The 27460-nt window shown below is 38.8% G+C and overlaps 1 protein-coding gene across 1 annotated transcript in view; it reads left to right on the forward strand.

Moving 5' to 3' along the window:
* fhip2a (FHF complex subunit HOOK interacting protein 2) overlaps positions 1-27460 on the forward strand; it is a 78596-nt gene that overhangs the window by 10856 nt on the left and 40280 nt on the right. The window contains exons 2-6 of the mRNA XM_072239589.1: positions 17595-17673; positions 20093-20262; positions 22421-22525; positions 25238-25360; positions 27109-27438. Of these exons, the coding sequence (XP_072095690.1) occupies positions 17595-17673; positions 20093-20262; positions 22421-22525; positions 25238-25360; positions 27109-27438 (807 nt within the window). The remainder of the gene's footprint in view (positions 1-17594; positions 17674-20092; positions 20263-22420; positions 22526-25237; positions 25361-27108; positions 27439-27460) is intronic.

Consider the following 27460-nt stretch of genomic DNA (forward strand, 5'->3'; position numbering starts at 1 on the left):
AGTACTCGCCCCAGTTTGCACGACGCCAGCTCTCGTTGGCAGCAATTGCGTTTTGCCTTCTTGGCTCACTCCACGCTGAACTATGCCATGATGAGGTTACATTACTCCACTGCTGAAGGAGTGCCAGTGGATGACTGAAGCTTCTGCTAGCTTCTTGATGCAGCAGTATGAAGGACAAGGGTTCATATCAGGTTCATAGCCCAGCAGAGATGTCAGTGATATAAATCTTTTCGCAATGCTATCATGTTCCCTTTTGCAGCGATTCCATTTCCACTCTTGGCCCTAGGAATGCATCCACACAACTGAGTACTGTTAGTATATTTTGTAAAGACATGAAATCCATGACACTGAAATAATAATTAATAGGAGTAAGGTTAGTAAAATAGTAAAAATAAAATTAATTAAAATAACAGCCAGAAGGATAATTAAAGTAACTCGTGTGAGGCAAAGATACGCTTGGGATTTGGGGGAGAAGGTTCAGATCCTTTATAACAATAATAGGAAAAAGATTAGGTTTGGTCAATAGATAGTTCTTATTTACATGAAACTTTCCTTGCTGATTTTTTTTGAGCTGGAAAATGGTTATGAATCTTAAGTACAGTGGATTCTGGTTAATTAGGACAGCCACTGAATTGCACCAACTGTTACAGAACAAATCTGAATTGAGAAAATAGCTGGGATTCATTCATTCAGTATTTGGGACACTATGCTACTTAATTGAGAAAGGAGCTGCTGCTGAACAGTTTCTGACTAGCATCAGTCATGTGTACTTGCGTGGGCATTCGACTCAACCCCCATGCTTCGAGTGAACAGTTTTTAAATAGTGTCAGTTTTGTGTGTTTGTGTTAAAAAAAGCAGTGAATTTTGTCACTGATAGTTGGTGAGAAATGAGCTGTAAGACAATTTCATACTGGCTTGCTCACTGTGATTTCAAGCGTTCAGGCTTGGAGATGTTAGAAACAGTCGGGAGTGAAAAAGAAACAGATACACTACTTCACTACTACCTATGAAGAATTTGAAGGTATCAACAATCGTCTTGAATATTACATTAGAAATGAAAATTTGGGGAATGCAGTCATCGACAAAATTGTATGAAGGAAGTCCTTAATCTGCACTAGGTGTCTGAGCTGATTTTGGTCATTTACAGTCCAAATACAGATGAATTCTGTAACCCGGATGAATTTCTCCATCGATAAGTATCGGAACTAATACAGTTTTATAGTACTGCAGTAATATTGGTAGTATTCTAATTTGTTCTGTCTTTAATTTAAATAAATAATGTATTACTCAGTTAAACCAGGAATGTGAGCAGATAGAAAGAATCCCTATTACTGATCCAAAAAGGTTACATCAACAAATCAAGAATATCACTGGTAAAAAGGCTCCTCTGTTCTTCAGCTAGATGTTTGAAAGCAAAGGACGGTACCATTATCATGGAAAAAGATGAGATTATGAACAGATGGACTGAATATATTCAGGAATTGTTTGAAAACAATTGAGGCGAAAAACCAGAAATTAAGAAAAACATTAAAGGTCCAAGTATTTTAAAATCTGAAGTTTGTAATGCAATAAATAAGATGAAGAAAGGAAAGGCAGCAGGTCCTGATGAATTAGAAAGAACAAATTATTGCTCTTGAAGATTATGGAATTGAAAAACTTACTGATTTATTCAATGACATTTATGAGACTGGAATAATACCAGAAGAGATGAAAAATCAGCATTTATCACGCTTCTTAAGAAACCTGGAGCAACAGAATGTGAATTACATAGGACCATAAGTTTAATGAGTCATATCACCAAGATACTTCTAAGGATTTTGATGACAAGAGCTAAAAGTAAGATACAAGCTGAAATAGGTAAAGAACAATGTGGTTTTGTGAAAGACAAAGGTACAAGAAACACGATATTGATGTTAAGGATACTATCAGAACGAGCTATTCAAGTGCAAAAAGATTTGTTGTTTTATCAACTTGATAAAGTGAAACACAATAAGTTATTTGAAATATTACAGAAAACTCTAGATCTAGATTCAAAAGACCTCCGCCTAATCAGAAATCTGTACTGGGAGCAAACTGCCGCTGTAAGAATAGATGGAGAAGTGAGTCAGTTTACGAAAATCAAGAGAGGCGTTAGACAAGGGTGTGTTTTCTCCCGTGTACAGTGAAACACTATTACAAAAAATAAGAGACATCTTGGGAATCAAAGTTGGTGGTGAAAACATCAATAATTTCAGATATGCAGATGACACTGTTAATTGCAAGTATGGAGGAAGAACTACAAAACTTAATTGATATAACTGCTGAAGGAAGTGCAAAAATGGGTCTAACTATCAATTGCAAAAAGACAGAATGTATGGTGATATCCAAAAAGAAAGAGAATCCTATCTGCAGGCTGAGAGTAAATGGGGAAGACATAAAACAAGTACAGAACTTTTGTTACTTAGGAGACTGGGTGACATCAGATGGCGGGTGCGACATGGACATCAAAAGAAGAATAAGGATGGCAAAAGACACCTTTACGAGAATGAAGAGTATACTGACCAATACTAAACTAGGCATGATAACCCGCCTCAGAGTACTGAAATGTTACGTTTATCCAGTTAGGTTATATGGCTCAGAATGTTGGACAATATCTAGTAACATGAGGAATTGAATTGAAGCAGCAGAGATGTGATTTTTGAGGAGGATGCAAAGAATATCATGGACGAAACTAGTATCTAATGAGAATGTCATGAACAAAGCAAACACAAAATGAGAAATAATGTATGAGATCATGAAAAGGCAATGTGACTTCATTGGACGTGTGATTAGGAAAGAGGAGTTAGAATGCAGGGTAATTATGGGAAAGATTGAAGGGAACAAAGCAAGGAAGACAAAGACAAATGATGATGGAGACAGCAGCCAGAGAACTGGAAATGAATATCAATGAATTGATCCACTTGACCGAAACAGGAATGTGTGGGCCATGGCAGTCAAAGCTCAAACTGGGCACAGCACCTGATGATGATGATAATTACTCAGTTTGTCTTTTTATACCTTTTTAACTATTTCCGTAAAACTTCGGCTAATTGGGGTAGCCAGTTAATTGGGCCAAAATGTACTGGTCCCTGTGTGTCCTGACTTACAGGAATCCACTGTATTCTGATAGTAATAACAAAGTTTTAATGATATTAATATGTTTCTTATGAAGGGGCTCATTGTTTAATACTGTATATCAACTATATCTATTTGTTCATCTGCTTCCTAACCTGCTGAGTGTTTCCAGCATTTTGTTTTTATTTCTGAATTTAGTACTTGAATTTTTTAAAAAATTCCATTTAATAAATTTAGAATTTATATACTTAGGACAAGGGATTACTTAACTTGGTTAAATGTGCCAAGGTAGGTTATCAACTTGAATACTTAAATAAAAAGGAACATCTCCTGACCCTGAAATACAATGAAGCAGGATTTTTCACAAATGAGTAGACTTAGTAATATTTAGGTGGCAGGGTGAGGATTCATCTCTACCAAAGGAGGGGTAAGGTGCTCCTTCCCTCTGCTAGCCTACAGGTCATCCTTGGGCAAAGTGTACCACCTGCTTAGCTCCCCCACCCCCTTCCCCTTCCCCCTCCCCCTCTGGATCAGGGTCACATGAAGCCATAGGAGCAAGTGGTGGATGGTCGTATGGGCAGCTGGTGCATATCACATGTCCTGGTTATGCAAGCACTGACGACAGACGGATAACCCCTGAAGAGTATTGATAATGGCTGGGGGTCACCCATCTTGTGAAGACACTGCCCAGTACAAGGCATTGGCAAACCACTTATGTAGAAAAATTTGCCAAGAACTATCATGGTCATGAGACTGTGATCGCCCACATCATATGACATAGAACATAACGATGGTAAGGATATTATCCTTTTGCTAAACTTGGTCATAATCCTGCTATTTAAAAGGCAACTGCACAGTTTTAATTCTATAAAGCATACTCTTAATTCGCATTTTACTTGTTCCACAGTAGAATAATAAAATTTCGAGTGAAGCCGTCTGGGAGGGTTGGAAACGGAATCAGTTAAAATTAACAGAAACAGGACAATTGGAACACTTCTGAAGTTAAAGAAAGTGCAGGATGCTGAAAAAGATGTGTTTAAAAGGAACAGGGAACTAGGAGCCCAGTAAGTTCAAAGGATTTGTGGGATCTGGAGCAATTGTGAGTCCAAAGAGAGTATGGGAACATAGGTGCCAGTTAATGAGAGGGAACAAGGGATTATGAGCCACAGTGTGTGAATGAAAAATAATTTTAAAAAGGAAGGGTGGAAACAGCTACTGATGTGTGAAAGGAGCTTGGGGAATCAGCACTGAGATGCTAAACCAATTGGATTTTCAAATAGAAGATTATCAGAATTATTATGAATTAGGAATTCAAAACTCTGCAATGTCTGCCAGGAGGGATTTGGGATCTGTATGACTGTATATCTCAGCCAATCACACTAGGTCATATTAGAGCATAAAGTCTCAGATACTAAGCCCCTGACGCAAAAACAGAAAATAGTGAAGATCCTCAACTGGTCGAACGGTATTTGTGGGTAGAGAAATAGTCAACGTTTGGGGTCACTGACACTGACCTTTTGACACTAATTCAAATGTTAACTTGTATGCGTAATCTCTCAAATAATGTTATTACTAAACTTCTGGTGGATTAAAACAACTCAGACACCAACATCCTGATAATAGTGTTTATTCGAGCGTGTGTGCTCGCTGAACCTGCTGCCCAATTTATGGTCTAGTAATAGGGAGCCCTGATAATTCATGATTGATACTGAGACAAAATCTGAAATATAGTTACAAGAATTGCATCTAACATGGGAAAAGTGTAGAATCTTTAAAGTAAAGGCAATGCAGTGGATGTTGTCTACATGGGCATTTGACAAGGTCTCGTACAGGAGTTTGGTCAAGAGGTTCAGTCGCTTAGTATTCAGGATGAGGTGATAAATTGGATCAAACATTGGCTTTGTGGGAGAAGCCAGAGAGTTGCCTCTCTGACTGGAGGCCTGTGACTAGTGGTGTGCCACAGGGATCGAGTCTGGGTCCTTTGTTGTTTGTCATCTATATCAATGATCCGAATGGTAATATGATTAAGTCAGCAGATTTGCAGATGACACCAAGATTGGCGTGTACTGGATCAGCTGGAAAAATGGACTGAAAAATAGCAGATGGAATTTAATGCAGACAAGTGTGAGGTTTTGCAGTTTGGTAGGACCATCTAGGGTGGGTCTTGCACAGTGAACGGTAGAGCACTGAGCAGTGTGGTAGAACAAAGGAATCTGGGACTATAGTGACATAATTTGTTGAAAGTGGCAGCAGAGGCAGACAAGGTCGTAAAGAAAGCACATTGGCCTTCATAAATCAATGTATTGAGTACAGAAGATGGGATGCTATGCTGAAGTTATTAAAGATATTGGTGAGGACAAATTTGGAGTATAGTGTGCAGTTTTTGGTCACCTACCTACAGGGAAGATGTAAACAAGGTTGAAAGAATGCAGAGAAAATTTACAAGGATGTTGCTGAGTTTGGAAGACCTGAGTTACAAGAAAAGATTGGATAGGTTAAGACTATTCATTGGAACATAGAAGATTGAGAGGAGATTTGATAGAGGTATACAAGATTATGAGGGACATCGATAGGTTAAGTGCAAGCAGGCCCTTTCCACTGAGGTTGGGTGGGACAACGACCAGAGGTCATGGTTTAAGGGTGAAAGGTAGGAAGTTTAAGTGGAACATCAGGGGAAACTTCTTCACCCACAGGGTCATGAGAGTGTGGATTAAGCTGCCAGCACAAGTGGTGCATGCAAGCTCGATTTCAGCATTTAAGAGAAGTTTGGATAGGTACATGGATAGGAGGGATATAAGACATCAGACATCGGAGCAGGATTAGGCCATTTGGCCCAAGGAATCTGCTCTGCATTCAATCAGCTGATTCTCCCCCCCCCCACCCACAGCCCCACTCCCTTCCCTTCTCCCTATAAGCTTTGATTCTGTGGCTAATCAAGAACCTATCAGTCTCTGCCTTAAATACCCCCAAATAACCTGGCCTTCACAGTTGCCTGTGGTAACAAATTCGACAAATTAACCACTCTCTGGCTAAAGAAATGTCTCCATATCTCTGTTTTAAATGGACACCCCTCTAACCTGAGGCTGTGCCCTCTTGTCCTAAACTTCCCCATCATGGGAAACATCCTTTCCCCATCTACTCTGTCTAGGCTTTTCAATATTCAAAAGGTTTCAATGAGATCTTCCCCCTCCATCCTTCTAAATTCCAGTGAATACATGCTCAGAGCCATCAAATGTTCCTCATGTGATAACACTTTCTTTTCCGAAATCATCAGAGTGATCGTCCTCTGAACCCTCTCCAATACCAGCACGTCTTTTCTAAGATGAGGAGCCAAAACCTGTTCACAGTACTCAAGGTGAGGCCTCACCAGTGCCTTGTAAATCCTCAGCATCACATTCCTGTTCTTATATTCTAGACCTCTTGAAATAAATGTTAACATGGCATTTGCCTTCCTCACCACTGACTCAACCTGCAAGGTAACCTTTAGTGTGTTCTGCACAAGGACTCCCAAGTGCCTCTGCATCTCAGATTCTTGGATTTTCTCCCCATTTAGAAAATAGTCCGCGCATTTATTTCTGCTACCAAAGTGCATGACCATGCACTTTCCAACATTGTATTTCATTTGCCACTTTCTTGCCCGATCTCCTAATCTGTTTTAAGTCCTTCTGCATCCTTCCTGTTTCCTCCACCAATCTTTGTATCGTCTGCAAACTTGGCAATAAAGCCATCTATTCCATCACCTAAATCATTGGTATGCAGCGTAAAAAGAAGTGGTCCCAACACCTACCCCTATGGGACACTACCAGTCACTGGCAGCCAACCAGAAAAAGATCCTTTTGTTCCTACTCGCTGCCTCCTACCATCAGCCGATGTTCTAACCGTGTTATTAATTATGGAGGGCTATGGTCCCAGTGCAGGTCAATAGGAGTAGGCAGTTTAAATGGTTCAGCACAGGCAAGATTGGCCAAAGGGCCTGTTTCTCTGCTGTAATTCTCTATGACTCTATGTGGTAATTCTCTAGTTACTTTGATATTAAGTTCCTTTATTATAGCTGCTCTTTTCCTGACTTTTCTGCAAATCTTTCTGATGAGGTCAGGTCTAATATTTCACTGAAATCTAACCAGGAGATAGTGTTATAACAGAATTTAAACTACCCCCCCCCCACCCATTCCCATCCCATAGAGCTTGACAATTTAACAATAACTGAGCCACTGAAAAGTAATTACTTTAAGCTTCAATTTGTAGTATCCTTATCATATGGCAAAAAGCAATCTGCCTGATTGTTGTTGGACTGCAGCATCTGCAGTTTCTTGTGTCTCCATCCTTATCATGTACTTTTATATACAAGAATTTATTTTCCTTTTTTTATTTTGATGTGCTGGCATAGGACTCCACTGATGCCAACATAAACATCTAGTATGTTTTCTATTCCCTAACTTCTGGATATTGCTTCCTCAGTTCAGTAATAAACACAAAGCTGATCTGTCCGGCTTGGTCCCCAGTCGCTGCCTGACTTCTTGATTTCCAAAACAATTGAATACAAACTGTAATTATTTTGAAAAATAATTTTACAAAATGGCTCAGTCCCATGTTTTCTGCCTGCACACTAACACCGCCACCCAGGACATGCTGCCTTCTCGCTGCTGCCGTTAAGAAGAAGGTACAAGAGCCTTATGACTCGCACCACCAGGTTCAGGAACAGTTATTACCCCTCAGCCATCAGGCTCTTGAAACAAAGGTGATAACTTCACTTGCGTTATCATTGAAATGCTTCTGCGACGTGTGGACTCTCTTTCAAGGACTCTTCAACTCGTGTTCTTGATATTTTTTGTTTGTTTGTTTATTTATTAATTATTTTCTTATTTTATTTTTATTATTTATTTCTTTCTGTATTTGTACAGTTTGTTGCCTTCTGCACTGTGGTTGAACACTAATTGGATGGTCTTTCATTGATTCTGTGATGGCTATTATTCTGTAGATTTATTATGTATGCCCACAAGAAAATGAATCTTGGAGTTATATATGGTGACCTATGTGTACTTTGATAATAAATTTACTTTGAGGTTTGAAAGATTGGTAATCACTTAATTCAGGTAAAAAAAAGGAACTGCTCAGTGCATTTGTGCACAGTGAATATTTTTCTTGTAACCTATCCTTTATAAAAATACAGGCACCCCTCTTTATGGAAGGGTTCTGTTCCTAGAATTATCTTAAGCTGATTTCTCTGTAAGTTAGAAATACTCATATCATAATAATTGAATAATCGCCCTTTACTGAATACATGAAACCTACTGAACAATACATTGCTAACTTGAAGTAGGTTTGAAAAATAAATGGGAGAAATTGTGTGAAGTTAAGCTTCAATAAGTCAGGTCATTCATAACTCAAGAAGTTGTTTGACATTGGGATACTGAGCTACATTGGAGTTGGTTATTTGAATGTTGTATATATGAAAGGTTTTAGAAATGTAGGATTGCTTTTCCTGAAGCTGGTATTACCATAAACTTAGAGCTGTCAAAAAGTGACAGTGGTTTAATATTTCATTTCAGTAAAAAACAAGTGAAAGGAATCACAAAGGATTGTACAGAAAATTATTTATGGAACAGATATTCAGCTGTTTAAAGAATCTGAGAAAGCTTAGTTCTTTTATATTATTTATTTTACCCCAGCTCTGAAGAAGGGTCTCAGCCGGAAATGTTGACTGTTTATTCATTTCCATAGATACTGCTGAGTTGCTCCAACACTTTGTGTGTGTGTGTGTGCTGCTCTGGATTTCCAGCAACTGCAGAATTTCTCATGTTTATTATGTATTTTGACATAGACTGTTGAACACCATAGTGTAGATACATGCTTTAAAGCTATGTGATTTATACTTGAGCTCCATTATTCACTGATTAGCTCTCTGCAGGTGTGCATATTTTTGAACTTGACCTCGGGCAACATCTCAAAGGTTTTGTTCGAACAAGTGTATTTTTATATTGAGGAACCCGTCTATTTTTGTATAAAAAGGTGATCAGTTTCCAGACCACTTGTGTTAAGTGGGTCTCTGTAGCTTGATATAGGTGGTCATCGTTTCCATAGAACCAATTTGGAATCTCCAAAGCGGTCTCTGTTTTTAAGTCTCAGTACATTTAATAGGAAGTGTTTGTTGGCTAATAATTTTTTTTAGGCACTTACAGTAGCAACACTAATAAAAACTGGTCAGGTTTCCCAATACAAGATGTAACCTGAATTGTCTGTATGTCCTGTGATAATAAGTTTCAACACATCTCTTGCGATACTGCAGTTGAAGCAAGAAATGCTGGAAAAATTCAACAGATGTGGCAGAATTTATGGAGCAAGGAGATGAGGTGGTGAGCACCTCCGAATTTGTTAATGACCTTTTCACCAAATTTCCTGATGAATGGTTCTAATGCCGTAAACCGGACATGATAAGTCTTCTTTCACCATAGATGCTGCCTGACCTCCAAGTGTTTCCAGCATTTTTGAGTTTTATTTCAGATCTGCATTTTTTTTTTTGCAGATGGGCCGGATGGCCTAATTCTGCTCTTATGTCTTATGGTTTTAAGGTTTTTTTAAATTTTTGGATTCTTATTCTAGTGTGCTGTTATGTGCCATCTCAAAAGATTGATAGGTGAAGGTGCTGATTTCATCAATAGTGTCAGGGAGAAACAAATTTGTTGGGCGTCATGGTAGTGTAGCGGTTAGTGCAATGCTATTACAGCTTGAGCCATCGGAGCTGGGAGTTTGGTCACGGTGTCCGTGATTAGGCTAGGGTTAAATTGGGGTTTGCCGGGCAGCGTGGCTTGAAGGACTGGAAGGGCTTATCTGCACTGTATCTCATTAAATAAATAAGTAAATTTAGAATCAAACCATAATGAAGAAAGTAAGGTTGGCCATGTTGTCAGATTCTAAATTATATCCAAATTTGAAACTATAACAATGCGCAGTTTTGCTAGCTACTAGAATCTTATTTTTGGCATTTGAATTAAAATTAGTTTTCTGTTGATTGTTAATTAATCTGATTAAATGGTGTCAACTGTGCATCACAATCATTGTTTGTCCCAAATTCTGATGCAGATAGTGGTTGTTCCTAGTCAGTGTTTTAGTTGTGCTCTGTCTGATGCCCCAACTCCCCCTGGTACCCCAGCTATTATTTATTTATATACACACATTCTTTTTCTCTCTCTCTCTCTCTCCTTTTTCTCCCTCTGTCCCTCAGACTATACCCCTTGCCCATCCTCTGGGTTTCCCCCCCCTCCCCCTTTTCCTTCTCCCTGGGCCTCCCGTCCCATGATCGTCTCATATCCCTTTTGCCAATCACCTGTCCAGCTCTTGGCTCCATCCCTCCCCCTCCTGTCTTCTCCTATCATTTTGGATCTCCCTCTCCTCCTCTCACTTTCAAATCTCTTACTAGCTCTTCTTCCAGTTAGTCCTAACGAAGGGTCTCGACCTGAAACGTCGACTGTACCTCTTCCTAGAGATGCTGCCTGGCCTGCTGCATTCACTAGCAATTTTGATGTATGTCCTTAATTGGTTTTTCAATGCATTTCTGCTTGGTTGATATACATGCACCTCTGTAGGAGCCATGTGTCTACTTTCTGTCTGTCTGTATTATATTTAGTCACCTGGGCTGGGTGTGGTCGAAGCGAAGAGTTTAGTTAGATATTCATGCTTTGTCTTCAGTTTAGTTTGGGTAGAGCGAGGAAGTGGGCTGGGGTGATATTTTTTGTTGACCACTTATATACATTTAAGAACACTTCACAAGCATTTAACTATGCTAAGATTGTTTGTTTCATAATGTTGCTAGTTTTAGTTTCATTAGTTTTTATTGTTTCAAGACTGTTTTGCTGTTTTTTTTAAGGATTGAGCATTCTTTCTTCGATGTTACACTTTGTTCTTGTGGATAGCGAGCCATACAGTGCTTAGTCTCTGAACGGTTTTGGTTTGTTTTCAAATAATCTCTACACCCTGAAGGACATTTTAATCATTCAACCATAAGGTACTTTATTAACTAGATTCAAAGCAATGTGGTGCTGCACACCAAGAAGAATAAAACATCAGGGTTCTGCAACCTTGATTTTCAGTGGGTTGAGGAATTCAAGATCAGGTAGTATCTGTAGGGGGAATGGACGGTTAACGTTTTGGATCAGGGCCCTGCATGTAGGTTTTAATACACTGAGTTCCCCAGCTTCTTGTTTATTATTCCACATTGCAGCATCTGCAATCTCTTGTGTTTTCACAAAACAATGCAGCATGTACAGTACATCAGCTAAAAAGTTAAATGTAGGCTCTTGTAGGTGAAGATGGCCTCTTTACTGCAACTACTGGGTAGTAATAGGTTAAATTTTGTACATCATTTATAATAAAATAGTGCTGATAGTTTTGGCCAAATATAAAAAGCTTTATTATAGTTCGCTGTATTCCATTACTGAAAATTGTATTAAATTGCATTCACATTAGTAGTAATGGCATTGATTTTCTTCAGCATTAAGGTTTAGATTGACCACTTGCACATTTTAGCCTGCAATTTAATGTTATGAATTATTTCCATAAATGAGATACTGTAAAATTGCCATGATTTGCTTTGAGGCCTGTTAGGCTTTTTGTTTGGAGATCTTTTTTGCAAGTTAATTCAGGATTGCCAAGTGTATAACACAAGGAATCATGAGAAGGAATTGTGTCAGGCTTCGATGAGTACTGTGGTTCATTCAAACTTAAGGTACTGATATAAGCTGACAGGACAGGATCCTTTCCTTTGTTAGTTTGCTTGGTACTGGATTTTGTTTTGATTTGCCTGCATGTTTTTACTGTGACTACTGAGGTTTGTGCAAGGTACTCTGATTTTCTCTCACGTTCCAAAGACATTCAGGTTGGTAGATTGGAACATTACCACACAGGTACAAGCATAATGCCACTGTAAATTAATCCCATGTGCCTGCACATGATTCGTGTGCATCTACTTCCTGTCTGTTCATGTGTCTGTCTGAAAGCACTTAAAGTATTACTACACATACAAAATCTAGAAGGAACTTAGCAGGTCAGGCAGCATCTACAAAAATTTATTTATTTATTGAGATACAGCGCGGAATAGGCCCTTCTGGTGCTTTGAGCCACGACGCCCAGCAATATCCTCGTTTAGTCCTAGCCTGATCACGGGACAATTTACAATAACCAATTAACCTACCAGTATGTCTTTGGAGCACCTGGAAGAGACCCACATGGTATTAGGGAGAACGTACAAACTCCCTACAGGTAACGATGGGAATTGAACCCCCGTCACCTGTGCTGTAAAGCATTGTGTTAACCACTATGCTACAGTGCCACCCTAATGAATAGATAGTCGACATTTCAGGCTGAGACCCTTCAGGACTGAGACGGAAGGGAGAGATGCCAGAATAAAACAGTGGAGGGTAGAGGAAGGAGACTAGCTGGAAGGTGATAGGTGAAGCTAAGTGGGTGGCAAAGGTCAAGGGCTGGAGAAGAAGGAATCTGATGAGAGTGGACCTTAGGGGTATTGCTGCCTTATCTGCTTCTACATCTTCCTGAGCATCTCTTAAACTTTCTCCCTCCCACCTTAAGCCCATGTCCTGGAGAAAAAGACTTCAACTATCTACCTAAGCATGCATTTCATAATTTTATGTATTTCCATCAGGATGCCCCTCAGTCCCCGAAACTTTATGGGAAACAGTTCAAGTTTGCCTGCTGTCTCAAAGCTTTTACACACTAATCTAGGCAACATCCTGATGAAACTCTTGTGCACCTTCTCCAAAGTTTCCACTTCCTTTCTATAGTGTGGCAATCAGAACTGCACGCAATTCTCTAAATGTAGTCTAACCAATGTTTGGTACAGCTGTTGCGTGGCTTCTCAGCTTTTAGACTCAAAGCCTAACCAATGAAAGTAAGTATGCCTTATCTTCTCTTCTTTATGAATCTCTGTCTTATGTTGTCACTTTCAGGGAACAATGGACACACCCAAAGATCCCGCTGTACATTAAGCATTTAGTGTTCTGTTATTTACTATATACTTTCTTTTGCATTTGAATCTCCCACACTTGCATGGATTAGCCTCCATCAACCTAATTTCTCTACCCAAGTTTCCAAATGATCTATATCCTTTGACAATCTTACAAAACTCCACCAATTTTTGTGTTATCTGCAAACTTACCAATCAGATCACCTACGTTTTTAGCCACATCATTAATATATACAACAAACAACAGAGGTCCCAGTACTAATCTTTGTGGAACACTCCTGGTCATCGGCCTCCAGTCAGAAAAACACCTCCTCACCCCTACCCTTTATGTCCTATGGCCAAGCCAATTCTGAATACAGTTCACGAAAACTCCATGAATCCCAGATGATTGATCTTCTGAGCCAGCCTAACATAGTTAATAAAGTCCATGTAGACAACATTCACTGCCCTACCTCTTCACTTCATTACTTCTTCAAAAGCTCAGATTTGTGACATTGAACCTCTCCAGCACAACCCAGTTGGCTATCCCTAATAGGTGCATGCGAGTAATTATTCCACTAAAAAAAATAAAATTGCCTCTACTGTGTAGATGAGTGGTAAAAGCTGGGGAAAGTTGAATAAGTTGTAGTGAAAATTGGTGGAGCAAGATGGTTTTGTATGTCGGCCAAAGCAGCCTCCTATGTTGTGTTTAAATCTGGATGAAAGAATATTGAACATAATTTATTCAGTTTTATTTTATAATTTCCATTCCTTGTCGGCTCACAAGTGCTCCAATTAATTTTGAATTTTTCGTTAGATTTAAGCTACAATTAATGTCAAATGTTTAAAAGTGTTCCATGTGTTATCTGGTTTACCACATCTCATCTATATAAGATAGATTATTTTATGTCGCCATTGATCGCTTGATCTTAATGTTTCTTCGTGCCATGAGTGGAATCAAAAGTAGCGTTTCCATGATCCATCTTGAGGCTGCTTGCTGTTCACACCAGTATGGAAAGCCAGTAATCGCAAAGATTTGTTCCAAACTGCCAGTGTGGATCACTTCGTCTGTTGCCAAGAGAATGGATGCATGTCCATTCAAATACTTCTACCAGCTCAAGAAGCAGCTAAATGATTGGATGCAGTTAGGGCAGAAGAGCTTGACAAAATTGCAGCAGAATTTCTCAAAGTGCACCAAGCTGTGTTTTTCCAGTGTGGCTGAAAAATTGTCATGCAGATTACGGGAAAATAATCCTTATCCATCCATCTTCAGCCAGCCACCCGCAGAGCATCTCTTGAGAATGTTTGTCAAACTGAGCAGGATTGAACCTATCCAAATGAATTGCAGGTACCATTATCCAGTAAAATTCTCAGAAAAGATTAAAAGCATAAATTTGGAATGCAAAATAATATTCCTTTTTTTCAAAAAAAGAATTGTAGCCTCCTTGTGATTTTTAAAAATAATTTCCAGGATCAGCTTGAATGAAGTATTTTAAAGCTACACTTAAGTTTTCTGTCAATAGTTGTGATTCATTGTAAAATCTTGTGCATTAAATGCTATTTAACACAGGAATTACTTTGTATTAAAGCAATTAAACTTTGAACATAATCTTACTTGGTTTTTCCTTTAATTTGGAGAGTGTCATAATTCTCAGTCAACATGAATTGATAGCTTCCAGGATGATGAAAGGAACACTTTATCTGTGTGTTTGCATTTGACTGACTAGTTAGTTATTTCTGCTGATGAATATGTTCATATTTGAGCATTGCATAAGGATGCTCTGAAGTATTTGTGATACTCATCTTTCTAGGCTCACAATGGAAAATGGCACTTAAATAAAGATGAAAATAAGAATAATAAATACTTTATTGATCCCAAGTGGGAAATTATTTCATTACAGCAGCAACTTTTAAAAACACACTTAGACTTAGCTAATAATAAAGTACAGAATAATAATATACAAAATAATAAAACAGACTATTGTACTATGATGTATGTTCTCCTGTTGCACAGAAATGAACTGTTGTATATGCTTATTTCACTTGGTAGGAAAGATTTTCTGTAACGATCCTTTTGCCAGCAGAGCTGAATGAGTCTGGTCAAAAGGGTGCTCCACTGCTTATTCGGTAGGTCACGGAGAGAATGTGCCAGATTGTCCATCATGGATAACAGTTTGCTTAGTGGCCTGCTCTCCACCACTAACTCAAGAGTCCAGATTGTAGCCAAGGACGGATCCAGCCTTTTTGATGAGTTTATTTAGTCTTTTTGCATCACCAGCACCAATGCTGCTCACCCCACATAAAGCCACAAAGAAGACTGCACTCGCTACAACAGTAAACACGAGGAATTCTGCAGACGCTGGAAATTCAAGCAACACACATCGAAGTTGCTGGTGAACGCAACAGGCCAGGCAGCATCTCTAGGAAGAGGTACAGTCGACGTTTCGGGCCGAGACCCTTTGTCAGGACTAACTGAAGGAAAGTCTGGTTTTGGCCACATTCAGGAGCAGGTGATTCCTCCAGCACCACTCCACATACTTGTCCACCAGTTCTCAGTACACCGATTCCTGCCCATCTCTGATACACCCAAACACTGCAGAGTCATCAGAGAACTTCTGCAAGTGACAAGACTCGGATTTGTACTGTAAGTCTGAGGTATACAGTGTGAACAGAAATGGAGACAGAACAGTCCCTTGTGGCGCTACAGTGTCACTCACCACCATCTCAGGCAGAGAACTACCCAGCTGTACAAACTGGGGTCTATCTGTCAGGTAGTCAGTAATGCAGGAGATAGTGGATCTGTCTACACCCATCCTTTGCAGCTTTTTGTTCAGAAGAAGCGGCTGGATTGCATTGAAGGCACTAGAGAAATCAAAAACTGTGATTCTCACAATGTCACAAGCATCATCCAAGTGGGAGTGAGCTCTCTGCAATGGGTAGATGACGGCATCATCCACTCCCACATGAGGTTGGTAGGCAAACTGTAGAGGGTCCAATGAAGATCTCACCTGCTGTCCACTGTAAGTCAGGGCCAGCTTCTCCAGCACCTGCATCACATGAGATGTGAGGGCAGTTGGTTTGTAATCATTAAGTTCAGATGGAGTCACCTTCTTGGGTACAGGAACCAAGCAGGAATTCTTCCATAGTACCGGTATCTTTTCCTGACTCTGACTCAGATTAGAAAGGTACTGCAAAATTCCAGACAGCTGGCTCGCACATGCCTTCAGTACCCTGGATAATGTAGATATTAGCAATTCAAATAAAAATAGAGAATGCTGGAAACATTCATCAGATACTATGGAAAAGCTATGATAGATGGCTATGATGATGAAAGATGAAACAATATTTCAGGTTGATGACTCTGTCAGAAGTTTCTTCTGTAGCCATCCTTAACCCATTTAACAAAGACCGTGATTCTTTATACTTGTTTAAAGTTTTACCAACTTATCCTTCTTTTAAGGAATCGTATGCCAGCCGATGGTGTAGTGGCGTCCACAATGGACTTCAAGGCGAGTGGTCCCGGGTTCGAATCCGGCCTGCTCCTTGCATGCTTTCCATCTGTGTTGGGTTAAGCATCATAAAAAACAGACAAATGCAAAAGAAACAGCAAGGCTGCCATGCTAGGCGAGGAGAGGAACAACAAATTTCTTTTGCCTCCTACTCTTAGCATCGACCTGACCATTTGGTTTTTCAGTGAACCTCCCTTTGCTTCATAAACAAAATGCTCTTTGCCCTTTCATTGTTTCAAAATGCTATCTTTTCATATTTCTTCCACTCTCATTCTCTGTCTCAGCCTCAGAAACTTTGTTGGCAAAACCTCGTTCTCATGTTTCTGGGTTTTTTTGTTGCCCATTATGGAATTATAGTGTCCAAATTTCTGATGGACAGTGCATTTCCAAGACTTTCCACCTGAAGAACTGGGAAAACTTTTTATGCTCCATTCCGGTATTTTTTCCCACTCTATCCCGTTTTACTGACAGTTCCATTTGTTCCTGGCTCCCTATATAAAATTTCAGTTCGAGATAATGTGATTCTGGAAAGCAGTGTTTGCTCATTAGTAGAAACAAGAACGTGAACTCAATAAAGTACTTGAAATTTGCATTGGTGCATGTTTATGAACAAAATACGTCTTTGTCCTGAAAGGTGCACACTGTTTTTCTTCCCACAGATGCTCTCTGACTTGTTGAGTGTTAGCATTTATTTCAGAATTCCAGCAGCTGGTTTTAATTTTATTTTCATGTGTCAGCACTTATGACTGATACGAGAAAATTAATTACTCTTCATTTGCATAGTAACTCATTTTAATGTAAGCAATAATTATTGGTACTGTAATATAACTGTCAATAATCCTAAATACAGTGAATTTCTTTAACCTTCAGCTTTGTCTCCATTTCAATACTGAATTAAATGATTGATAAATGTGAATGTCACCCAGTTTAACTACATATACCAAGAAATTCATGAAACATAAGAATAATTATAATTAAATTTTTAACTTCAAATAAGTCTAAACTGCTGTTTAAATTTTCTGTTTTGAATTTTATAGCTCGCTCCTTCTCTTCCTCTGCAAGAAGACTTTGTGTATCATTGGAAAGCTATTACCCATTATTACATTGAAACGTCAGGTAGGAGGCTGTCAAATTTTATTTTTGATTAATTGTAATTAAATTAAATAGATGAGAAAGCCTGTGCATTGAACTTGTTAATAGCAAGCCTGAGACAAGTTAGTAAGTGACGAAATGTCTGACTGGAGACTCTGATGCAAAGTGTTTTTGTATGAATGGCCAAGCTGACGAGTCTCAAATTTATGGAAAGGTTCTTGCTGCTTGTCATTCCAACTCCCAATTTAGATGTATTTTGAAGTTCAGGTGGGTAGTGTTGTGGAGGGTAGAAAATAGTTAATGTTTAAAGGTCCATGACCTTTCCTCAGGACTGGACTATTGACATGAAATGTGCTATTGAATCTTGCTAATTTCACCCACTGTCTGGGATCACCACTCGAAGTCTTTCATGTCTCTAGTTTCCTTTCATCCAGATACAAAGGATCTGTGTTGCCAACCCAAAGTGTCCGAGACTTAAGCAGTGTGACCCAAATAATGGCAGGGCTTCCAGTTGATTCTTGAATACTTTTAAGTATGAATAATACTGAGTAATTGCTAAAATAATTAAAATATCTAAAACAATTAAAACATTAAATTAAGCAGAATCAGTTGTAAAAGGTGAGTTGCCTTTCCCTTAGAGTGGAGAGACTTCCCTACCAAAGGAAGTGTAAGACGCACTTTCCCTCTGCAAGCTGCAGGTCATCCTTGGGCAAGGGTTAGGGTTAGCACTTGCTTAGCAGCCCCCTCCCCGGAATCAGGGTCACATGAAGCCATAGGAGCAAGTGGTCGATCGTTGTATGAGTATTTGGTACATATCACAAGTCCTGGTTTTGTGACCACTTTCGCTAGGCAGACTATCTCTGAAGAGTATTGATAATGGCTGTGGTCACCCATTTGGTTAAGACACTGCCCAGAAGAAGGCAATGGCGATTCACTCCTGGAGAAAAATTTGCCAAGAACAATCATGGTCATGAGGCCAAGATCACTCATGTCGTACGATACAGTTCATAACGAATGAACACCTTTCCCTTTGTCATATAGTTTTTCCCTATAATACTTGGTGGATCAGGGATCTTGTACCAGGTCTGATGTGTCAGCTACAATGTTTTCTGTCATTCAATCAGTTTGTGATTTCTCCATTTGACAACACATATGGTAGTTTTAGACCTGTGATTTGGCAAGATAATCTTGTCTATAAACTCTGTTTATCTCTCTTGATGGACACTGTCAGATGTAATCTTTTTTTTGCCCCTTGTGTTGTTTCTCTTTGATATTAACTACTTGATAGACTTTGTGTCCCCTTTCCCAAGCTTCACTCATGACTAGCATTTCTATGATTTTACCAAAATAAGCTTGGTATTCAAATATGATGCTGGTTTTATCATGTTAGAATCCTTTAGCATTAAATAATTGACAGCCTGCTGTTTGTAGTATTTGTTTTTTAAATGTGGTTTGATTTTTATTTACTGATATCCTTCTAACCCCATTGACTAAGCTTTGGCTTTGTGCAAGCATGCATTGCCTAACATTTGAACGTAGTTTGTTGAAATTTGTCTCTGGTTAAAGAACTATGGTGCAATCACTGGTTGGGTAAGATGTTCTCGGGGGTGGTCCTGTTGGTGGGTCCTCAGGTTCCACATATTCTAGTGTACTGTGGAAATGAGTAAGTGGTGGCTGTGGTTAGCATCAACAATGGGCAAAGTGTTTGTGTGACTCCTTCTGCTATCTGAAGAAGTAATCACTGAATCACAGTGTGGTTTCCACCCATCAAGAGGTACCACAGACATGATCTTCACAGTACACCAATAACAGGAAATATAAACAAAGGCAACCCTTGTACCTGGTTTTCATAGATTTGATAAAGGCATTAGATATAGTGGACTGCGGCTGTCATGACAAGTACTTGCGAATACTGAGGCTATTGCATGATGGCATGTCAGCCACAGTACTCAATAATAGTGGTTAAAGAACAGATATCTTGAACATTGTATGACACAAGAATAGGACGGGATTGCTGGGGTTTTGAATCTACTCTGAATAAAATAAGTCACTGCTTAATCAGTACTATTTAACTCCTTAAGGCCATAAGACAAGAGAAGAAATAGGCCACTCGGCCCATCAAGTCTGTTCCATCATTCCATCATGGCTGATTTATTATTCCATTCTCCTGCCTTTTCCCTGTAACCTATGATGCCCTGACCAGCTAAGAACCTTTCAACCTCTCCTTTAAATATACTCTATGACTTGGCCTCCACAGCTGTCCATGGCAATGAATTCCACAGATTCTTTCCAGTTGGATATAATGTTAATATAAGTATAAACATTGACAAGATTGATATCAAAGGTAGATACCAAACTTTGAATAGTTCTGCTATTTCATTGGTCTGTTGAAATGCAGTAATATTGATAATAAATCATGATTTTTAATGTGTTTTCTCAACAGATGATAAAGCTCCTGTAACAGATACAAACATCCCATCACATCTGGATCAGATGCTCGATATTTTAGTTCAGGAAGAACATGAAAGGGAATCTGGGGAGACGGGGCCTTGTATGGAGTACTTACTCCATCACAAGATTTTGGAAACGCTGTACACATTAGGAAAAGCTGATGTATGTTTCATGCTTCATTCTTTCTTTTAGCCAGTTGTAGGACATTAAAATTTTTGTAAGGTTTTCAGTGTAATAAATATTAATAGTAGATATAGCTTTTGAACAGTCATTGCAGGATTGCAATGGTCTGCTTTGTTTTTCCCTCTTTTCAGTTTACTCAGGATAGAAATGTATCATCTAGAGCAACACAAACAAAATGTTGGAGGAACACAGCAGGTCAGCATCTATTGAAATTTACAAATGGTTGACATTTCAGCCCAAAGCCCTTAACTAACTTACAATATTGCCTGTTATGCTGCTGACATTTTGGGCAGCAATGAAGGTCATCTATAACTGTCTGTCCTTGGCCATGTTCTGTATTGTGCCCCAGGTGTGGTTCAGTCGCACACAGGTATAGAAGGATTCTTCATTGCTGTTCCCATAACAATTTTTCTTTTTGACCGGTCAGGATTGTTGGCCCTGAGCCAGACCCCTAAAGCTGCAGGACCACTGAGCCACTCTTAGTCTGGCCTCTACCCTTTGACATGTTTGGCATGGGTGACCCTACCAAGAGTAAAGGCACAAATTCCTGGCTCCAGCCAACATAGCTCTCTGAGTCATTAAGGGATGTGTGCCTCCAAAAACTACGACATGGTTGTAGTCCTCTTGGAGGAATACCATTAACGTCAATTGTTTATTCATTTCCATGGATGCTGCCTGACCTGCTGAGTTCCTCCAGTATTTTGTGTGTATGGCTTTGGATTTCCTGCATCTGCAGAATCTCTTGTGTTTATAATGTGTTATCTAGTCTTTTCCTTTTAAGCACTGGATTTAAGTTGACCTTTAAACAAGTCTGCATTTAGTCTCCAAGCTAATACTGAAAACTGAATGGACAAGCACACTCGGAAACTTATAGAATCAAACTGATAATATGGGTTTTAAAGCACTTTTGAATTTAAAAACACTTGGCTAAAACCATTAGGAATAAATATTTGGTTAGTAATTGATCTGTTTTATAGACCTAATGTAATGGGTTCCAAGGCATAATTTGAAGAGGGCAAGTTGTCTATTGGTGAATCTCAGACAGTATCTTTGAGTTCAAGTTCAATTTATTTTCATTCTACTGTACACACGTATACAGCCAAACTTTCCTTTGGACCAGGTGCACAAAACACTGTACATATAAACCCACGCACATAACACATAATTTATCTGTGGTAATATTACTTTAACAAATAATAAGATGTGTGTACAGTACAAGTTAAAAAGTAAACCGTGTAATGCTACTAACACTTCATACATGAGATTCATACATGGTGACAGGGAACAGGGAGTTCAGTAGTCTTCAGAGCAAGAGGCTGTTTCCCATCCTAACAGTTCTTGCCTTAATGCAGTGGTACCTCCTTACTGATAGTAGGGTGTCAAAGAGATTGCAGAACAGATGTGAGGGATCAATGCTAAGGGTCCTGCGTACGCAGTGCTCCGGATAAAAATCTCCATTGGGTGGAAGAGAGATACCATGACCAGACAGTGATGCAGCTGGTCAGGATGCTCTCAATGGTGCTCCTGTAAAAGTTGGTTAAAATGGTGTGGGGGGAACCTCACTCACCTCAATATCCTCAGGAAGTGGAGACGTTGCTGTACTTTCTTGACCAAAGAGGTGGTGGTGTGAGACCAGGTGAGATTGTACATTATGTACACTCCCAGAAACTCGGTGTTTTTAACTATCTCCACAGAGGAGTTCTGTATGTGCAATAATTAGTGGTCAGCCTGCACCTTCCTAAAGTCCACATTCATCTCTTTGGTCTTGTCCACATTGAGACTCAAGTCGTGCTCACACCGTTCTACCGGCCACTCTCCCTCCTATCTGTATGCCAAGACATTAGTCTTGTGACGAATCTCATGGCCACTTGGGAAAATTTGTTACACAAATTGCCAACATTATTGAAAATAGAATTCAGGATAAAAATATTGAAGTTGATACAAAGCCTTAAAATTATTTGCAGACCTTAAAATTAAAGCAAATCATAATTATTTCAATACTGAAGTATTGGCAAAAAAGCACTGTGTCCATTCCGGTTAACTATAGGTGCATTTTACTAAAATTTTGGTTTTTTAATGATTTGGTTGAATTATATTTTCACGATGTGCTTATTATTTTTCTTTGTATGTTTGTTAGTGCCCACCTGGAATGAAACAGCAGGTCTTGATTTTCTATACAAAATTACTAGGAAGGATCAAGCAACCCCTGCTACCACACATAAATGTTCACAAGCCTGTCCAGGTATGATTTGTTTACTGCCATGTAAAGCTGACTGGTGACAATTTCTGTATCACACCAAATATCTTGCATGGTTGTAGAAATTCTGTCATGTAATTTTGGCATGCTTGTCTAACTTGAATGCAGAATACTATAAAAGAAAAAAAAATCTATAAGGTAGCTGGCAGAAGTACTTTTCCATATTGTCTGTGGGCTTACAAAGAATCACCTCCAGCTAGCTGTAAGCTTATTATTTAATTGTTTTATCCAGTGAAGAGCTAAGTTCTACAAATCACCTGAGTCCCAAGTGGACTATTCTGTGAAGAGCTAATCCTCATTACTTGTTTACTAGTTGGGGTTGGGCGGTTTCTAGCTTTTGACAAAAATTGAGCTTTCTGCTTCAGTCCATTTCTTATACTGGGGATGTTAACAGATATAGTGTCACAGAGCAGTACAGCATAGAAACGGGCCTTTTGGCCCATTAAGTCCATGCCAAACTATTACTCTGTTGGTCCCATCAATTTGCACCTGGACAAAAGCTCTCCATACCCCTCCCATCCAAGTACTTCTCTAAACTTCTCTAAACATTGAAATTGAACCTGCATCCACCAATTCCGTTGGCAGCTCGTTCCACACTCTCACCAGCTTTTGAGTTAAGAACTTCCCCCTCATGTTCCCCTTAAAAATTTCACTTTTCACCCTTAACTCATGATTTCTAGCTGTAGTCTCACCCAGCCTCTGGAAAAGCATGCTTGCACATACGCTATCTGTATCCCTCATAATTCTATGTACCTTTATCAAATCTTCCCTCACTCCAGGAGAGATTTGATAGAGGTACATAAAATTCTGTCTCTGCTCCAGGGAAAAAAGTCCTAACTTATTCAATGTTTCCCTATAATTCAGTATGTAAGTTCAATACTGACACAATGCAGAGATGTGTTTTGCAGTTAAAGGTTCCCGTGAAGAATCTTCATGTTTACATGAGTACTAAAAAAAAAGATGTTCGAAAAAGATGCTTTCAAGAAGGAGCTAGATAGGTATCTTATTGTCTATTGTCTATTGAAAGCATTTGTCAGTTGAAGAACTCAGTTAAACATGGTGGTGTCTCACAAAGGAGGCATCTATTGTTAAGGACCTTCAACATCTGGGACATACCCTCTTCTCATTACTACCATTGAAGAGGAGATGCAGGAGCTTGAAGATTCAACAATTTCACTTAACTTCTTCCCCTTCACCATTGGATTTCTGAATGGTCCATGAACACTATCTTATTTTTCCTTTGCTTTGCATTGTTTGTTTAATTTTGTAATTTACAGATTTTTATGTTTTTACACTACTGCCGCAAAACAACATATTCTACAGTGGTAATAAATCGGATTCTGGTATTGGCTTCATATTTGCACAAGGAAAATGGCTCCCCTTCAGTGTACCCATGGATCCTGGCACAAATGAAATGAAATATCAGCATAACTTAAGTCTGGGAAAAAGAGAGATGAAGTCTGCTTTCCTATCATTATATAGAATAACATCAAATAAGGATGAACATTTTTAAATTCGATAAGATGTGTTAATTTTCATTGGTGTACTGAACTGGTTAACTAAGAATGTTTCAGGGATTAAACTAGGTAGATATCAAAGTCAAAGTAAAATTTATTATCAAAGAATGTATGTTACCATACGCACCTTAAGGTTAATTTCTTGCAGGCATTTACAGAAAAATAAAGAAATACAATAGAATTTATGAAGAACTGTCAATGAAGACCAACAGACAGCCAATGTACAAAATAAAACAAATTACGCAAATAAGGAAAAAAAACATTGGTAATAGTGAGAAGAGGGCAAGATCTGGATGGTGAGGGTCCTTGAGTACATAGAACAGTGCAGCACAGGAACAACCCCTTGCCCCATAATGTACCGAACCAATTAAATTGGTAATCAAATGGCTAACTAAACTAATCTTTTCTGCCTACACAATGTCTATATTCTTGCATTTTCTTCACAATCTTGTGTCTGTCTAAACGCCCCTTTTATTTCTACCTCTGCCACCTCCACAGGCAGTGCATTCCATGCACCCACCACTCTATGTATATAAAATAAAATCTTGCTCATCACTTCTCCACTGAAATTACCCCCTTTCTCCTTAAATGTATGACCTCTGTATTAGACATTTCAACCCTCAGGAAAAAAGATATTGGATGACTACACTATCTATAATCTTATAAACCTGTGAAAGATCTCCCCTCAGTCTCCACCACTCCAGAGAAAACAACCCAAGTCTGTCCAAGCTTCAGTTGTAGTACATGCCCTTTAATCCAGGCAGCATCCTGGTATTCTCTCCAAAGTTTCAACGTTCTTCCTATAATGAGGCAACCAGAACTGTGTGCTGTACTCCAGATGTGGAATATCTGAGGGTGGGAGCTGCTTTGCTGTGGCAACGCTCCATGTACGTAGGCTCGTTGTGGGGCAGGCTTTGCCTGTGATTGACTGGGCTGTAGTCTCCACTTTCCATTCCCGGATATTGGCATTTCCTCCACTGTATATCTATCAAAGTTTGTCAAAATTTTTGGTGCCATGCCAAATCTGCACAAACTATTTAGAAAGTCTTCCAAGATATATAGAGATGTCCATGCTATTTCAGGCACCATACTATGTTAGGTATTTTTAGGGAGGTGGGGGTCAAGTGGTTGTACGTATTAAAAAAAAGTTTCCACTTTTCTGCTATGTCTTTTTTTTCAGAAATTAATTAGACTTTGCGGTGAAGTTCTTGCTGCCCCGACAGAAAATGAGGAAATACAATTCCTCTGTATTGTTTGTGCAAAATTAAAACAAGACCCATACTTGGTTAACTTCTTTCTTGAGGTACGTATTTTCCACTGTCCTGCATTGTATATTTTTAAAATGTGTAATGTTGCTTTAGTTAACTACTTAAAATTTTCTATATTATAATGTTGTACCATGTATTCAGAACTTGTGTAGTTTTTCCATATAATAACTTTGGAATCAATAGATCTAGTAATTTGCTCAGCAACATAAAAGAATACGTTGAAGACCTATAATATCCCAATCCTAATCACTGAAATTCAGGAATATTCCTTTTAAAGGGAAGAATATCTGCTATTCCTTCTGCATTAACCTCTATGCTACTCTACAAAAAAGCTATTGTTTAACATTCTGTAAAATTGCTGAGCAAGACAGTTGTAATCTGTTAGGCAAACATGCCCTCAATGTTAATTTTGTTTAGGCTTGTTAAGTTAGAATCAATTACATATGGATTTTAAGAAGTTTTTTTTATTTTTAAAAATGAGAATCGGCAAATTGGCGGTGTGACTTCATTATGAAAAAAACTTGGCAACATTCCAGCTATTCTTATCAACTGAACAATGGTTATCTCTGTTTCTTACTGCTTTTTGCAGTTGAATCATTACTCTTCTAACTCTAAGCTTCTTATTACTGGGTAATATGACAGCTGTACTGTGAAGTGCTTTTGTTCCAGTTTGCTAATGGACTCTTCACATTTGTTTGACCCTATTGCTTGCTGTTGAATCTGATGAGCAATAGTTACCTTTCACATATTCATCCCCTTACAACTTCATAAACATCAGCATTTTCAACAAGGAGTTTCTGCTATTGGGGAATAACAATTAGCGCAATGCTAGTACAACTCAGAGCTACAGAGTTTGAAGTTCATTTCCAGCATCCTCTGTAAAAAGTTGGTACGTCCTTCCCATGAGCATGTGGATTTCCTCCAGGTGCTCATGCTTCCCCTCCGTAGTCCAAAGACGTACAATTTAGTAGGTTAACTAGTCATTCTAAATCGTCCTGTGAATAGAATGGGTTGCTGGGCGGAGCGGATCATCGGCTAGAAGGACCTGTACTGTGCTGTATCTCAAAATAAAAAAAATAAAGTAAAAAATAAAGCTCAGTTGAACAGTGCATTCTATTCAGATATTCCAAACCAGTAATTCACTGTTTCACAATATCATGGCCCAAAATTTACACCGATATGACATGATAGTGTCATTACTCCGGTCCAATTCTGCAATTAATCTTAATAACTTGCACCACTGTGGATTAACAAAATCGTCTATAAACACTAATAACTCCAGTGGGAATTTAGGAGAAATCATATTTATCCAATGACTGATCAATTATGAAGTTTGTGAGTAGTTGATGTTTGAACTTTAGCAAAGCAAATTTTTAACATCAGTAAAATTCTCAATACTGAAGTGGTTGGAGCAGACATGTAATTCTATAAGAGTGCAGACTGGATAAAGGACAAATACTTGGAAAAGGCTGCTGCAGTTCTATCAAAATGAATAGCTTGTTTCTGTGCTATAAACACTATGTAATATCAGTACATAATTGCTACAGAAGACAAGCAACCCCTTTTCAAATCAGCTTATCTCTAATTCTTTCCAAATCTGCCTCTTTCACTGTGATCTGTCAGTATTTTTTGGGAAGTGTACTGTTATGCTGCAAGAATATATTGTCATCATAATAGTGCAACTGTTGTTTTATTAACAAATTAGTGCCTTAAGTTCTTTTGTAGGTTTCCTGAGTTCTCCCTTAAAGTTATAGTTATAAGACGAAATCTTTTCTTCTTTCAGAATAAATCTCCAAGAGATGCAGGAACTACAAACCCACGGCAAACAATGGGAGATGTTGCAAACAAAGCAGTCACAAACAGAGGTGTATCGTCAGACACTGAACAGGCCCAATCTCTGGAAGCTGAGATAAGTACAGGACTTTGCAGTGCCACCTGTGGAGCTGTAACCAGCTCTCTGGACAGCAGTGATAGATCATCTCAGCAGAGTACTGATCTGTCTGCATCATTTAATGAGATGGTCCTCTCTCCACACATAGTTGCTGCAACTGATCACTGTCAAAATCAGGATTATAACTTGGTGAACTCATTGATAAATCTGAGTAAAAGCCCGGTAGGTATTCTTTTAAACACTT

This window comes from Mobula birostris, chromosome 21 (assembly GCF_030028105.1).
Source record: "Mobula birostris isolate sMobBir1 chromosome 21, sMobBir1.hap1, whole genome shotgun sequence".
In the NCBI taxonomy this organism is placed as follows: Eukaryota; Metazoa; Chordata; class Chondrichthyes; order Myliobatiformes; family Myliobatidae; genus Mobula; species Mobula birostris.